Source organism: Gouania willdenowi, chromosome 15 (genome assembly GCF_900634775.1).
Source record: "Gouania willdenowi chromosome 15, fGouWil2.1, whole genome shotgun sequence".
In the NCBI taxonomy this organism is placed as follows: domain Eukaryota; kingdom Metazoa; phylum Chordata; class Actinopteri; order Blenniiformes; family Gobiesocidae; genus Gouania; species Gouania willdenowi.
The window spans coordinates 19,955,124-19,971,445 of record NC_041058.1 but is presented as its reverse complement, the minus strand read 5'-3'; the positions used below and the strand labels follow the sequence as shown (position 1 = coordinate 19,971,445).

Sequence of the window (16,322 nt, the reverse complement as noted above, 5' to 3'; positions counted from 1 at the left end):
ACACGTGTCTTTTTACGTGCACACGCGCAAAGTGCACGCGGTTTAAAGCACGCGCATGAGTGGGCGCTGTAGAAATCCAAAGCAGACGTCTTGAATGCAACATGATCTCCTGACCCTCAGCGGCTCGTAAATAAAGCAGGATGACATCAGAGGGGGGGGGGGTTCCTAACTAGTGACAGAAAGTGATCAGTGTCAGAATCCATGAGCCATTGATTATTTCACTTGCACCCATGCATCAGAGGAGGAGATGTCTGTGGACTGGGAGTGATGGGGAAACCACCACCACCGACTGGTGTGTAACGCAGTGGCGTCATTGCCTCGTGCGCGGCAGCCTTCACTCATGCACATCCTGTTCTCAAGTTGCCTTTTGGTGCCAGGACACTCCAGGGAGGGAAAAACCTGTTCGTTCGAGACTGGTCCGCGCTACACAATGAGCGTTTGTTCTGACCGAGCGACCCTGGCTCTTGGATTACGAGTTTTTACGCAAGAAGTGTCAGAAACACATACAGTGTTTCCTTCTCGTACCTGGAGGGAAGGTGTGAAACAGAAGGTACTGTACCACACGCCCCCAGTTGGGTCACAGCCCGCCTTAGTTTTCTACCAGGAACTGGGAGCGCGGGTGAAATGATCTCAAAGATATGCGTCCAGTGCAGATAACCTTTCTTTACATTTCACATTTTAAGTGTTCCCCTCGTGTTGTCTGTGCGTCATCCATGGCCGACACTTAGGGTGTGACGTCTCCCATGTGAAAGAAAGAAGAAAACATCTCCTACAATAGTGGGCATCAGTTGGGATGTCCATAAATACATCCATTGTGGAGACGCGGAGCAACAAGTTGCCTTCAATGCGTAATTTCCTTCTGAGCGTAATCCGCGAAGCACGTGATCGACTATAAATCACTTCAGCTGCGAATATTTTTTCTTTCATTTTGTCAAGAAGAAATAAGCCCCGCACTGAGCGTGCACAGGACGCACATCTGCACCGACTTGCTGCCTCTCCAGATGCGCGGCGCGGGCGCATGGACACGCATGGTAACTTTGCGCACGGAGATCACACGCGGAGAAAGGGGGTCTGAATGAGTGCACCTGAGACCTTTTTGCGTGTGTTGTGTGCTCTCCTGACTCAGACTGTTGTATCCGGCTGGTTGAAGGAGGTCACACGTTATCAGCAGCTTTCAGCAAATGCCGAAGAAACGAAAAAGTCTTGAGGCTGAGCGCTCCGAGCATTGCTCTTCATCATCATCATCATCATCTGCAAGGAGCAGCGATCAAGGTGAGACTCAACAACGTCACTATTTAAAGCGTGGCAACTTCATCGCAAACAGAGTTTCTTTTCTTCATCAAATTTTTTGCCATTATCTAAATCAGGGGTTTTCAACCTTGGGGTCGGGACCCCATGTGGGGTCGCTTGGAGTTTAAGGAGTCGCCTGAAAAGTAATTGACAAATATATATATACTGATTAAAAATGTATGATTGAAATGTTTCAATTATTATTTTACAACACACAATCTTAAACACTGTATTGTATACTTTCACTTTTTCAAATATACAGTAAATGTAGTTATTAATAATGATAATAATAATAATAATAATTATTATTATTATTATGAATGCTCTAGGAGGAGTTTGTGTTCAAAGAAGGTGTGGTTTAGTCTTTTTTTGAAAAAGCACCAAATTTGGTCTGCTAAAATCAAAATTGCAGACTTCCTGTTGAATTTAGGTTATAAATCCAAATTACATTTTTGCTAATAATGCTCCAATGCATATACTTATCGAATGGCATCCAGCTAGTTCCAACCAGTCAAAAGTTATTAACTCTTGGTGGCGCTAACGAGTTCTGAAACTGCATTTAAAAAACCCCACAAGTTACATTACTCACCAAACTATACCATCCTGCCAAATTTCCAGAAATTGCCAGAAGTGTCAGAAAAAAAAGAAAAAGAAAATCAATAATGCAACAATAGGGCTTTCGCACCACATTTAGTGCTCGGGCTCTAATAACATGCAGTATTAAAATATCTGAGCTGGCACAACTTGTTTTAAATACCGGCAACACTGTATTTGTAATAATACAGTACTGTATAACAAACTTGATCAAAAACTAATTCTAGGAGGAAAAAAATGTCTTTAGGGTCACCAGAAAGTCTTGATATAAAATGGGGTCACGGTCTAAAAAAGGTTGAGAACCACTGGTCTAATTCATCAGTTTGGGAAGCAGCTGTAGAATATAAACGATGTGAATCCTCACAGTATTAACCACATCTCTACGATGTGACAAAGTATTTTAATCCCCAAAACCAATAACGTGTGGTGGATTATTTTAATCTCTTATAGTCTGTGGCTCACAGAAAAATGAAGTGGTTGCTGCTTCTTGTGACAACAGTGTTTGTTCAACTTTGTTTGGCTTGTATTTAGATGTCATAATCAATATTCTGATAGGATACAAACCAGTTAATCCTTATATTTTATCTAATCTGTGGAAACTCCACAACATGTTTATTGAAAAAAAGTGATTGATAATCTGCTTCACGGTGTAAGAAAGGAAGTGCAGCACTGAAAACTTTGTGTGAGTTAGAGGAATGGCCTCAGGTCTGGTGTCTGTCTGAATGTGTTGGTCTCACGTAATACTGTATCTACATAAATCTCATCAAACGTCCAGTCCACACCTTCAACCAAATATGAGCTTGAATAGGCACCAGCAGATACCTGCAACTGAGCACGGAAGCGGATTAAGACCAATTTTGATGGAGAAAATAAGATTTTTTTTGTCCAAATCAAGAATAAAGTCAAAATGCTGAGATGAAATTTGAAATTTCGAGGATGAAATTGAAATGTTGAGATTACATTTGAAATATAATGTCGAGATTAAAGTCGAAAAAACCAGATTGAAGTCAAACTTTTGTGAATGAACTCAAAATACAATATCGTGATAAAAGTCGGAGGTCTGCTAATGAAGTCAGATCTACGGAAGCCTACGAGGGCCAATTCACCATTTGACAACAAACAGCAGATCATGGCCGTCTGCCCTGTATCGATGAATACATTAGACTATACTTCAAAGTTCGGTTTAATAACAAATATTTTTCCTCTTTTAGCTTATATACACGGCATTGTAAGAACTTTAAGGATTTTAAAAAGATATTGCCAAAAACTAAATCTGTTCAGAATGAAAAACTATTCCAATTTGGAAGAGGTGGAGCATTCATTCCATATTGAGGAGCTGTACGGAAACAGATTAGGGGCATGTTTGATTTAGATTGTTGTCGTATAATTTTATTTCATTAAAACCCTGGAACCAAACATAACACCCTTGGATCAATCTGACACTGAGAATGTTCATGTACATACCTTTAATTTAAATGTTCTACTGCACTACTTATCAATGCTCTACTGCACTATTTTCCTTTTATTATTATTATCTTTCTTTTCTATTATTTTCCTTCTTTTATCTTATTTTTTAATTTTTATTTTGTATCTATTTAATTATTTTTTATACTATTATTATTATTATTATTATTATTATCATCTTGTTATTTGCACATTCTAGTCTAACTACTGTTTATATTTATACTTATGTTTATACTTATTATCATCTTTTCTAGCTGATTGTTTATTGTTGAAAATTTTTTGTTTTCACTATTGGAGAGAGCACAGTTGACCGAGTCAAATTCCTCGTGTGTACAACATACACTTGGCGAATAAAGATGATTCTGATTCTGATTCTGATTCTGATTTAATTTGGACTTTAATCTCAACATTATATTTCAATTTTATTCTCGAAATTTCAACTTTACTCTTGATTTGCCCAAAATTATTTTCTCATTAAAATTGGCCCTAATCCGCTTCCATAACAGGATAAAGTGAGTATGACAGATACAAAAATATCATACAGGGCTTTGTTGTGGCTATTGGTCTGCAGCACTACCTCTCATTGCAGGTACTGTTGTCTTAATCTTGCTGCTGGTTTCTGTCTCTGTTTGCTCATCCTAACCAGTTCACTATGTGTTGCCTGAGTCAGCTGGGAGTTAAGTTTGTAATATTTGTGTCACTGAAAAGTGCTATTTTTACAGAGCCCAGTAAGGGACATGGATGAGATTAAAAAGAAAAGGGGGCTAATTATGTCGGCATTTTTACTTACTAAGTCGGGGGCACGAGATATTAACTTGAGGCCCGAGTTATTGAGTATGGGCTTGAGGTAATTAAGTCGGGGCCAGAGTTAGTGATCCTAAAGAGGCACAACTTGTTGTACCCCGACCAGTGTCAGATGCGGCCCAGCTCAAGCTGACCACCGTTTCCACTACTGGAGTAACGCAATCAGCGGTTTAAAACTAGAACGCCTGTTATGGTATAGCCGTCAGATGCCTACGGGAGCTTCATGGTGCATTCAGGTACACCTCAAATCACACCAACTGTACTGTACAGGCGTATTGTACCAAAAATTCATCAAAAATCAAATTGTTTTCAGCAAACTCCACCACATTCTTGTTCTACAGCCTCCCAGACTAGTATCTCATTACCCTGAGTTAATTATCTTGTGCCCCCTTCGACTTAACTACCTCAAGCTCCGACTTCTTAACTCGGGCCCCAAGTTAATATCTCGTGCCCTTAATTTTGTAAGTCGGGATTTTAACATTATAACCCCTTTTTTAAAAAAAATGTCATCCATGTTTTTTTTAAAGTAACCACAAATATCTATAAAAGTCCCCAGTATGTTTTATGAAAATAAAGTACAATCAACTTCCAAGCTAAAATGCACTGACCAGTGAGGTAGTTTAACAGGGGCTGCGTCTGAATAGTCCTTCCTATCTCCTTTCAAATCCACCGTTCCTTCACCCCCGGAAGTGTTTAAGTGGTGGCCGTGATAAAGAGCGTCCAAATTCTCTTTAAGCTCAGGAAAATAGGCTCAAAGCTTCTTTTTTTTACCTCCTTTAGCCTAGGAAACACTGATGCATCCTTTACCAAATTAGACAAGATAATGCTGACCCACAATTCCTTGTGGCAACAACATTTAAAGGGAAAGCAGTGGCACACCCGAGTGCATACGGAAACTCACGATAAGTAACGGAGGTCATGTAAGTTGCCAATGCAATAATTTGTCTAAAACCCATATCTTGTTATATGTAAGACATATTATCAGATTAAAACTGACATGAAACAGACACTCTGTGGTTCAAGAGTAAGAAATCAGAGACATTTTTAGCCACATTATGTTATATACAACATAATTCATATTTCTGAGTGGAAGGTGTGTGTGAGCAACCAATATGTGACGTTATATTAGTTTCACTTTTGTTCCTCGTAGTCTGGTAGCCTCTTTTCATTTGATTTACATTCAAACCGTGTGATTTTTTAGATTATATCAGCGGAAAGTGTTATAAATGTGCTTTTAGTCCATTTTCCGAAATTTGTAGTTTTTTATCCACAGCAGACGTCACTAACCTTTGCGGTCGTCAGATTATTACGTCAACCTAGTTGAAATGCGTCCGATTGTCAAAGCAAACGTGATCGCCTTTCCCTGACTCCTCTACTCACACCTTTCCTTAACCCCCGTGACATCATCCACGGGGTTATGGAAAAGTGGATAGGAGGGACCATTCGGACGCAGCCAAGGTCTGATGTGGTTTACTGACACCTAGTGACCGAGCGTTTACATGCTATGCATATGTGAGCATAGGATAGGATAATTGTGCGGTGAATTATAACGATATATCGTCACCAAATTGATTTTTTCTTACACCCTTAATTGCAGAGTTCAGTTCTTTACATCAGTGTGAGCATCTTGCATTAAAAAGGCTGAATTTGTTCGTAAATGGTATTTCTTACATTATTTACAAACAACGTAGACAAGTGATATCCTGAAGTCTTCATTTTGTTCAATATCTGGATTCAAATAGCAAGACATTGAGGATGAGTGAGGCCTAAAGTCACTGATTTGGACCTTAAACCTATTTTAAAAAAGTACATATGTCTGTTAACTGTCACAATAGTAGTAATTGTTTACTTTACTTTATTAGTTTATTTAGTGAGGACAGTGTATATTAATGACACGTACGTAAAATTGTGTAATTATGCCAGATTTAGCTCAACTCTAATTTCCATCTGTAGTCCTACAACATAAAGGACATACATGAACATAAAAAAAACAAACTCCAGCACATTTGAACCAACATAAAAACAATAAAATTAAAATAAATGTAGAAAAATAACAGTCATCTTTGTTTTGCATCAAATAAATACACCTTGGATCATTCAGATTATATCTTCTATCACACTCAAATATACTGGATACGTAAGAAAGATGGCGAATTATTTTTTTGTAGTTAGTGCGGTGATGTATTATACTGCATGAGTAATGTGATATATTTGAATCAGTTTACTTTAATGCAGTCAGTAGTATCTTTGTGGAGTGATGCATCAATAATGAGGACTGGATGACTGGAATTAGATGGAAAAATGGGGACAAGTGATGATGCAGCTCATCACACACAGCATGGGCTTTATCTAACTCCTTTTTTCCAGTGTTTGATTTAAACCACTCCCTTTTGTGTTTGTCTTCCTTCCATTTGGCAATCGTGCGTGTGTGAAAAGTATGACGTCAATGTAGTGAGATAATGAGCGACACGGTGTAAAGCAGAACCACCAGGGTGGAAAGGTTCTCTCTAGTCTCAGTTTATAAGCCTAAAGCAAGGTTGAGAAAGAGTTTTATTTATTTATTTATTTATTTTTATCCCAAAGCTGTGTTCATGCACATTTATCCAAGGTGTCCCATCATGCTTGGGCCACACGTGCTTTACCGTAGTGATGTAAACACTGCACCATCAAATTGGAGTTTTCTAACCTCACCCAGGTACAGTAGGCATTTCTCATTTCTGAATGTAAAACCGATCTCACAGATGATTGTGAAACCGTCACGTCAATGAACCCATTGTTTCGTGCATGCCAAAATGATTCCTTTATTCTTTCCGTGCTGCTTGGAACAAATGTCAAACTTGTGTGTTTCAATTTTGAAGTTATTTCGTGCCACCTCCAACTATTTTCCAACTGACATATTTTTCAAGGATGACGGGCAATACGCAACTGCACAAAGTAGGCGTTTGATTTATGTATTTTACGAACCTTAATTACGCAACTGACCAGAACATTTGATTCATGGCTAGTGTTACGGTTAGGGAAATACATTCCAATAGAAATACATCAGTTTGAAATTTGTTCCTTGCAGCACGAATAATAAAAGAAAATTGTGTTGACATACACGAAACAATTGATTGATTTATTTACATAAGTGAGGCAAAATGTCTCATTGATCCAAACCATGATAAGAAGTCTAAAAATGATGAAGAAATGGGCAGAGAGAGCTTTATTTGTTTGCAGTGACTGATATATGAAAAAAGTGGAATTATTGAAGCTGTTTTCATACAAAAAGTTCTTACTCATTCGATGTGTTTTGGTAGATTTGTAGCCCTTGAACGGGGCAACCCTTTGTGTAACTGGCTGCTATACTTTCACAGATGGATGTCAGAGCTAACAATAAACACCATGGCTCTTTGGGTGGGCGATCCGTTTGTTTACTGAGAGGATGTGACCTGTTTGTGTTGCCGTCTTTGGCTCCGTTTGCTTTTTCCAGCCAAGAGTTTCCCTTGGCTCACATGGAAGGATGACCGGGCTCTTCCTTCTCCAACTGTGCCCGGCATATGTGACCCCTTAGGGGTCCCCGTGCTCTGAGCTCCTACCTCCCCATGCTCTGAGATGGTTTCAAATGCGGATTTTCTAAAATATATCCCAAAAATCTCCAAACAACCTGTAACATTAGTTTCTTCTTCTTCTTCTTAGGAAATCATAATTCGCATTTGCAAACAAGCAAATTTTGCAAAAAGTCCAGTCCCATGCCTGATTGAGCACTCTGTTTTTTTCTTCATAAAACAGTCAAACCTATCTCCTTCCACAATTGTTACTCAATTGACACCAAACTTGCTACAGATTTATAAAAAAAAATTAGCCTACGGTGCATTAAAATGTTTGACAATAAATAGCATTATAAACATACTTGCAAATTCTTATTTAATACATTTTTAATGCTAATTTTAAAAATAACATTTTGGAGTCATTTTAGATGTGTGGTCATTTTTTTTTTACAGCATTTTGAATCTCGCTCTCATGCCTTCAATTGCAGTCAATGCAAAATGGCATCTGTTTTTCATTTATGGAGTCAATAAATTGTTAAAATTAAAAAAAATATCAACATCTCCATGTTGTGTAGGTGCTATCTGTGTATTTATATGGATTTTTGTCTTGCTGTAGTAACAGTTATTTTTATTTTTTTTTTATTTTTTACAGTTTGAAATCTGCCCTTAAACGCTAACAGCTGCTGTCTTGCACACAGGTGACTGGCTTAGCCAATCAGTGAAGCTACCTGTGACATGTGCTCATTAGCTCAGTTTTATAGGATTCTCCATCTTGAAATAGTTGTGAATTATTTATGTCAAGTCAATCTCAATTTTTGTGCCGTCCCTGACTTGAGGGAACTGCTCTTCATTGGATGGGGATTCCTGGCCTTCACTCAATGAACCAGACCTTCAATTACTTTTCCTTTTTATTTAACGTAATTTCTGTGGGTCGGAACATCAGTTCAGGTGAAAAACCTCAAAAAGAAAATACACAGTACAAAACCAATTAGACAACCATTTGTGAATTGAAATCAAATTGAGCTTTTCACCCTTTTAATCTTACCCAACATATTAATTTATTGGTATTTTAACATCTTTGTCTGGTTCCATTTGCCCAGTTTTAACAAAGAACCAAACCAAACCAAATATTTATTCATCCTTCTTAACTAAATTCTTTAACAAAATCAGATTGTTAAAGTAAGTTAACTTAGTACTTTTAACTCAGGTATTTTTAAACCACACCATTTTTAACAATGTAAAACATTTTTTACTTACTTATTTAACCAAATATTTGTCACCATTGTATCTTAGCTTATCTCTGCAGTTAACATGGCACTGGAAATAAACATGATTACCCTTTAAATTAAACAAGCATCAAACTCAATAATAATCCTTGCATTTGCCAGTAACCAGTAAACAATTTGCTAAACTTTACAAATAAATTAAGAAGAAAAAAAATGCATTCAACTTAATTTTTTCAATGCCAAACAATGTCAATCCATTTCCTGTCTATTTTAAATGAATTGTCCAACTAACAGAAGTTTTTTATGCTTGTGGTTATGTAGGTGCTTACCAGCTGCCCATCCATTCATAATAAGAGTTTTTGCACAAAGTTCAGTCCCAGCTGAGGAAACAGAACTTTCTTCTCCGAGGCATTCACTGCCATTGCCTCAATGCTCCCACAGTGGCTGGTTTGTGATTAAAAGAATCAGGTGTGGGAGGGGCTTCCACAAGGTCCCTCCCCTGCTTAGCAGGAGGGTGAAAGGCAGCTCACAGGCAGTTTGACAGAACAATTTACGTTTGACTTTTTTATTTATTGACTAATAATTGCTGTTGTAGAATTCCTTTGATAAGCTAGAAAAAAGTTTGAATCATGTATACCACAGAGTTGTCTCTTGCTAATTAAAGCAGAACTAAGTAACTTGTGCTTAGCGCTTCCCCGAAAGGTCCCTTTTGGTTATGTCACTGTCGTAAAAACTGCACCCACCGCTGCCTACGCGACCCCACAGCTACATGCACACCTTTGCTCTCCCAAGACAGTAGCAACCGATCACTGAAAAATATTAATACAACAGTGAAACTAAGGGTGCTTTCACACATATAGTCCCATGTGACCATGTGATCAGTATAAGGAAGAGAGACAAGTAAAATAAATGAATGATGTGGGAGTAATACGGAAGGAAGTGTGGAAATGTGTGTGATGAAAATGGATAGATAGATAGATAGATAGATAGATAGATAGATAGATAGATAGATAGATAAGAGAGGTGGATGTATATTTGTGTGTGTGCTGCCTGATGGAGCGCTGGGTTGCGAGTGTGTGTGCATGCCTGTTGCCGTGACAACAGTGTGTGTTATCGATGTGTGTTGCTGCTGAGCTGTCACAGCATGGAGTTGCTACGATATAAGTTTGAGAAAAGTGAATTTGTAGACAACCGTGTGCAGCCCCGGGGCTGGTCATAATCTAGCATTAGTTTATATTGGGCTGTCATAAAGCAGTACGTCTTGCCACCGGGTCGGAGGCAGGGAAGTTGCAAGTGCGGTTTTCTGGCCGGAGACAGCACGGGGGGTGAAAGACCCCCAATCACCCCATAAACACTTGTATTACTCCCACAGGGACTATGAGAAGGATTTATTAAGGTGAAAAAGTTACTTAGTTCTGCTTTAACTCAATGAGGTAGAACATCGTATGTAATTCTTCTTTACCTCAATGCACTTGTTTGCAGTGTCACAGCACCACATAAAGGTATAATAGAGGAACTACATGTTCTTCTATGTGAATATAACAAATCAATGTAAATGAAAACTAAAAGCAAAATAGTTTAGGAAAACTATCTTCACTCGTCCGTGTGAGTGTCACCTCTCGTCCGCAAAAGAGTTCAGTGTCTCACCACACAAAACATGATCACTTGCACTGTTAGTGTCGTGCTGCATCGACTCCATCCTCTGTCCCTGAAGTGCTGGAGCTCCTGTTTATTTATGCAGATTGTGGAGAACGAAGGCATTGAGATTCAAATTAGGACAAAAGTGTGTTGCTTTGGTGTGCAGCATGAACCAGTCTTAGGTGACCATTAAACACCAGCACAACTGGTTAACTGTGTTCAAAACAAGCTGTTGGAGTTACTGTGAAAAGCTCTGAACGAACTATGGGATGAAGTTCAGCCTTAGAATAAATAGGAGGATTTCTGAAAAATGGGAAATTGAATTTTAGATGCTTCATCATTTTTTTTTTAATCCTACGTTCATGCTATTTGTGCAGATGGTTGCCATGGATGACTGTAAAAATGACAGCTCTCCCACTTCATACGTTATGAAGAGCATTACAAAATGGCCTCCACTCAGAGGAACACAATGGCTGCGTCCGAATAGTCTTATTTCCTTTCTTGTCTACTGTTCCTTAACCCCGTGGATGACGTCACGGGGTTAAGGAAAGGTGTTAGGAGAGGAGTTAGGAAAAGGCCATTACGTTTGTTTTGACAAGACACACTTCAACTAGGTGACATAATAATCTGACAGCCGTGAAGGTTAGTGACTTCTGCCGTGGTGAAAAAACAAACAAATTTCTGAAAATGGACTAAAAACACTTTCCGCTGATATAATCTAAAAATATTTTTCATTTATATATCAGACTACATCGTTTCACAGCTTATAGATTTATGCGATCTTTTGCATAAGACTGAGACTTTGTCTCAGTAGCTTACTGGATGTATTTACCATAAATGTGTCTTTTTACTTCACCTCTGTGCCCACAAATGCTACAAAGAAGTTAATTTAGATTGTACATGTTGCGTTTATATATGCAATCACAGGAGCAGACCCAAAAGAGTTACTGTGTTACATTTGTTGTTTGGAGATTAACATTGAGACTCCAATAATTCCTATTTTTTCTTCGAATTTGATGAAATTAGACGTATTTGTCAGTGTTTTACTTCTGAAAAAGTTTGGGAAGTAGTTTTAACACAATAGGGAGTTTCAACAGAAATATCTTTGAATTTGGTGAAACAAGAAGACAGCTGTGTGACCGTGTTCACAGACAGACAGACAGACAGACACTAGATGGAGCTACAGTGTAAACACTCAATGCATGAAGCAGCAGTGAAAAGTCACCATGAAGCACAGACTCTTGTTCAGTACGTCTGTAAATATCCTGTGCGTGAGTACGTGAAGTTTTAAATATACTCATTTATTACAAATTATTTTAGAAAATAGTGTTAACATTTGATTTTGGCCCCAATGTGGAACTATTTTCACTCAGCGACTCAAATGTCATATGAGTATATGTATACTTGAACAATCTGTGTCCATTGGTTTAACTTTTTGTTGCACATTGAGATGTATTGTGTATAATTTGTGCAACTAAACTGTAACTAAACATGAAATATCAGTGTTTTACAAAATGAAACTTGAAAGTCTGATTAGACAATGTATCAGTGATTAAAACTTTGATATATATTTTTTGATTCCCAGTTTTTGGAGAGAATAAATGCGATTTTTAAGAAAACAAAACAACCAATAATATTTATTTAAATCAGAACCTCAATAAATCATAACATTGATTAATGAAATATAATTTTACACTAATAGTATTTCATTTTATTTATTCATTTATTAGGACAGCCTACAAATACATAAATTGATAAAAACAGAGATGTTTGTACCCGACACTAGCTTAAAAGCTAATTTCCATCTGTAGTTTTTGGGGAGACGGGTCAAGATGTAATATATAGTGCATGTTGTGTACATTCTACCGGTAAAAACAATAAAATAAAATTATGATTATTATAAATATAATTTTAAGATTACTAACAGATACAATAAAACTTCCGATTGGAATTCAACTCAATAATATAAGTCGATTGTACAGCAAAAATCATGTATGAAATATGAATTAACAAAGTAGATTTCAACATTATTTGCAATATGCTGCGTGGTGGTGATGATATGGCCATTACATCACAGCTAGACACACACACACACACGCACACGCACACACACACACACACACACGCACACGCACACACACACACACACACACACCAGGGTTGGGGTCAATTATAATTATAATTGCGTAATTGGTAATGAATTACAGTTATGATGTAATTGTAATCGTAATTAAAAAGTTTTTATTCTATAAAAACTGTCAATTACAATTTCATTTCACTATGTTACAGTTATCTAACTATACTTATGTAGTTATGAATTTTTAAAATATGTTAAATTTGAAGTTTACCTGTTTGTTCTCTTGGGGATAATTTTACATTAAAAAAATATTTAATTCTAGGGCTCTACTCACATAAAAAAAGGTGCAGATGACACCAAAAATATTAAAACTAATATATTCAGGAAGCCTAGCAAGGTAACAAAGAAATGAGAATGAAATTAAATGATACATAATATTTTTTAGTGTATTTTACAGTGGATTTAAGACTAAAACTGACCCGTTATCATAAGAGATAAAAAAAAAAAAAGGTTAAGTTTTATGAGGCTATTTATTAAAGGATTGGTAATTGTGATTAATTGAACTAGTACATTGCCTGTCGGAAGTATGTATTCATATAGTGGGAGGAGCTTAAGTAGAGTTGTCAATTATGGCCAAACGAGTATGTGTTTGAAGGTTGGATGTACTGTACAAAGAGGTGTACATACTCTGTAGTGTTATAAAGGGGTTTATTTGCGGGTGCAAAATAAAACAGCGTGTGCGATCGTAGTGTGATTCTGGAGTCATTTTGTGTATAAATATTTAGTTTTGTGTATTTTGAGTCATTTTCATAGTTTTGTTGCTGTTTGGTGTATTTTTCTGTAATGTAAGTTTTTTGGAGTCATTTTGTATATTTTTATGCATTTCTGTTGTTGTTTTGTGTACTTTTTGTATAAATATTGTGTGTGTGTGTGATTTGAACTTTAGTTATTAAGATGGTAATTTTAATTGATTTCAGCAGGAAAACAATATTTGTAATTTTAATTGTAATTGGTAAAAAAAGGCAGGTCTTCATAATCGTATTTGAGTTGTCATTGAACCTGGATAATTAAAGATGCAATTGTAATTGAAAAATTGAATTGACCCCAACCCTGACACACACACACACACACACACACACACATGCTGAAGGGCTAACAAAGTAAAGTCTAAAGCTGAGAGCTTTTTAACAAACAGACACACAGATCATTAGTTACAGCTGAGTGATATCACATAGCCTGTTAGAAAGGTGTTTACTGTTGTGTGTGTGTGTGTGTGTGTGTGTGTGTGTGTGTGTGTGTGTGCAGAGTGGGTGCTTTGATGAGGACCTGATGAGGTCATGGCTCATGTCTTCTGCTTGCGTCATCACCGATAAGATGTGTCTCCTGTCAGCAGAGGCTGCAGCAGCTGCTCAATTTGTTCAAACAGCAGACACACCTACGTCGGAACCATATTCCTAATCACACTATCTGACATAGTTACTGTATAGGTGGACAATTAAAGGTTCTTGTTGAAAAAGAAAATGGATGCATAACAATGCAATCCATGTGGTTAATTTGTGAATTTTTTTTGTGGCAGTGAATGCAGCACAGCAGTGTGTGTCGTACGTGTGTGTGTTACATGTTTGGGCTCTTCCTAACAGGACATGTGAAGACTCTGTTTGACCTCTAGTTTTTTTTTGTTTCTTTTTCCTGCAGTTTTTACAAGATTGCACAGTGAAGCATTTTACACAGCTGAATGACGTCAAGCACTGTATTTTAGTTTTGTTTTTTTTCCCTTTCTCGTACATGCCAGGTGACCACAAAAATATCACCTTAAACACTCGCCAAAATGAAGGATTTGATCATCTAGGCCTAAGATTATACCAACAGAAAAGAAGCTAGTCTGAATAACTCAGATTTGCATAAGGTGCATGTATGTGTGTCTAATAAATGCATTTTTATTTGATAAATAAAATGAAATTTAAACAGACGCGAGAGCATCAGTGGATTTGATCTCCTACACTACACAACAATACTTTATAATTCACTGCTTAAAGGACTCAAAATCAGTGTTTGTGTATAAAAAAAAGGGCTTTTTTATGGTAAACATGATATCCTATTCATAGTTTTTTTTTGTCTTGCAAAGAAAACATTTCCTTGTGTTTACACCACGATGATGACACTACAATGCATATCTGCACTCGAGGTGATTCCAGTACCATTAAATAGTGCTGTATAATTTACATTTTATCGTGTGTGTGCGTGTGAGAGAGAGAGAGAGAGAGAGAGAGAGAGAGAGAGAGAGATGAACGCTCAAGCAGCCATAATTTGTGCCAGCTCGGTGACGTAGAGGAAATGGGGCTCTAACGGTTGCTGTGAGTGGCGGTAACAGCATCTCCTGCTCGAGCCTTCCCATCTCTGACTTCATTGGCTCCAGCTCTGACGCAAATGCACCCCCCTCACGCCCCTCCCCCCAAACCCCCAACACCCCACCGCACATTATCCCAACCCACAACCACCAACCCCTGCACACATTATTTTTTTTTTTTTTACATTTCTTTTTAATTCATGTGTGTTGGGCAGGATCTCCCCGCCGCAGCACGCCGCACTGCTCCTCAATGCACATCTGCACCATTTGTCCAGAGCACGGCTTCTCCTTTTTTCTCCCTGAAACATTGATAAACATTAATAACAAATAGTCAGAGTTTATTTTCTCCACAACAGTAAGGAATACACAAACCCATCAGATTTGAATTTGTGAGTTGACCCCCTTTTCTCTTGTAGTTATTCATCAATTCAAAAAAAAAAAAAATCAAATCCGAAGAAAATGATCAATGATTAGTTTGAACAGATGCATTTATAGTTTTTATTTGTGAGTTAGTTACAGTAACACAGTACATTATCAAATATGTAACAATGTGACATGCTTTTGGGCTAAATTGATACATTTGATTTGCAGTCATTTGATCTACAGTGTGTTCCCGTGGTTGTGTATAGTTAGTTTTAGTCACAGACGCACAAATACTTTTTCCAGTTGGTAAAAAAAAAAAAAAATGGATTTTCTTCAAAGCTTTTGGCTGCAAAGTAAGGAAAAACTAAGTACGATGCTCACAGGTGCTTTAAAATTCTCTTTCAGCTAAAAATGTAAATAAAACTATTACAATGGTTGTAATAAATCTTGTTTGTTGTTGTTTTTTCTTGATGTGCACATGTTTAATCCATTTCGTAGTGAAATTGTGACAGTGTTTAGTTGTCAAAAGCGGAATAGATATTATGAAGTTGTGAGCTATGAAAAATATTGTAAATTCATAATCCCATCTCTGTGTTGATTGTTGGGAAATTAAAGAGCAAACTGCAGCTCAACACCAATATGAGTTCAATTTTAATTAACAGCATTGTTCCCTTGTTGCTCATTCTTGCATTAGACGTGCACCTATTCGTGCTCTCATAAAAGACTTTTCCTGTAGGTAGATAGACTGATACATTACAGCCATCATTCAGTATGATTATAGCAGTAAGAAAGAGAACAATAACTAAGCAGATTATAGACTGATGTCTATAGATTTAGATTCCCCCCATTGCACAGCCTGATACCATCAAACTTTTTTAGTCCAATAAAAGTGTCTGAGTTTCAGAACTCAGTGCACAGAATTATCGCTAATACACAACTGTCTCAAAAACAAACTATGAACCTGAAACAACTGTGATAGTCAGCAGTGC

General features: G+C 37.3%; 1 protein-coding gene across 2 annotated transcripts in view; it reads left to right on the top strand.

Annotated features, from left to right (window-relative positions):
• Positions 1–215: 215 nt before the first annotated feature.
• pde10a (phosphodiesterase 10A) overlaps positions 216–16,322 on the top strand; it is a 75,352-nt gene continuing 59,245 nt past the window's right edge. The window contains exon 1 of one of the 2 annotated variants that reach the window (XM_028469244.1): positions 216–1,272. In XM_028469244.1, the coding sequence (XP_028325045.1) occupies positions 1,182–1,272 (91 nt within the window). In that variant the 5' untranslated portion in view covers positions 216–1,181. The remainder of the gene's footprint in view (positions 1,273–16,322) is intronic. The other variant, XM_028469242.1, reaches the window with a different exon arrangement.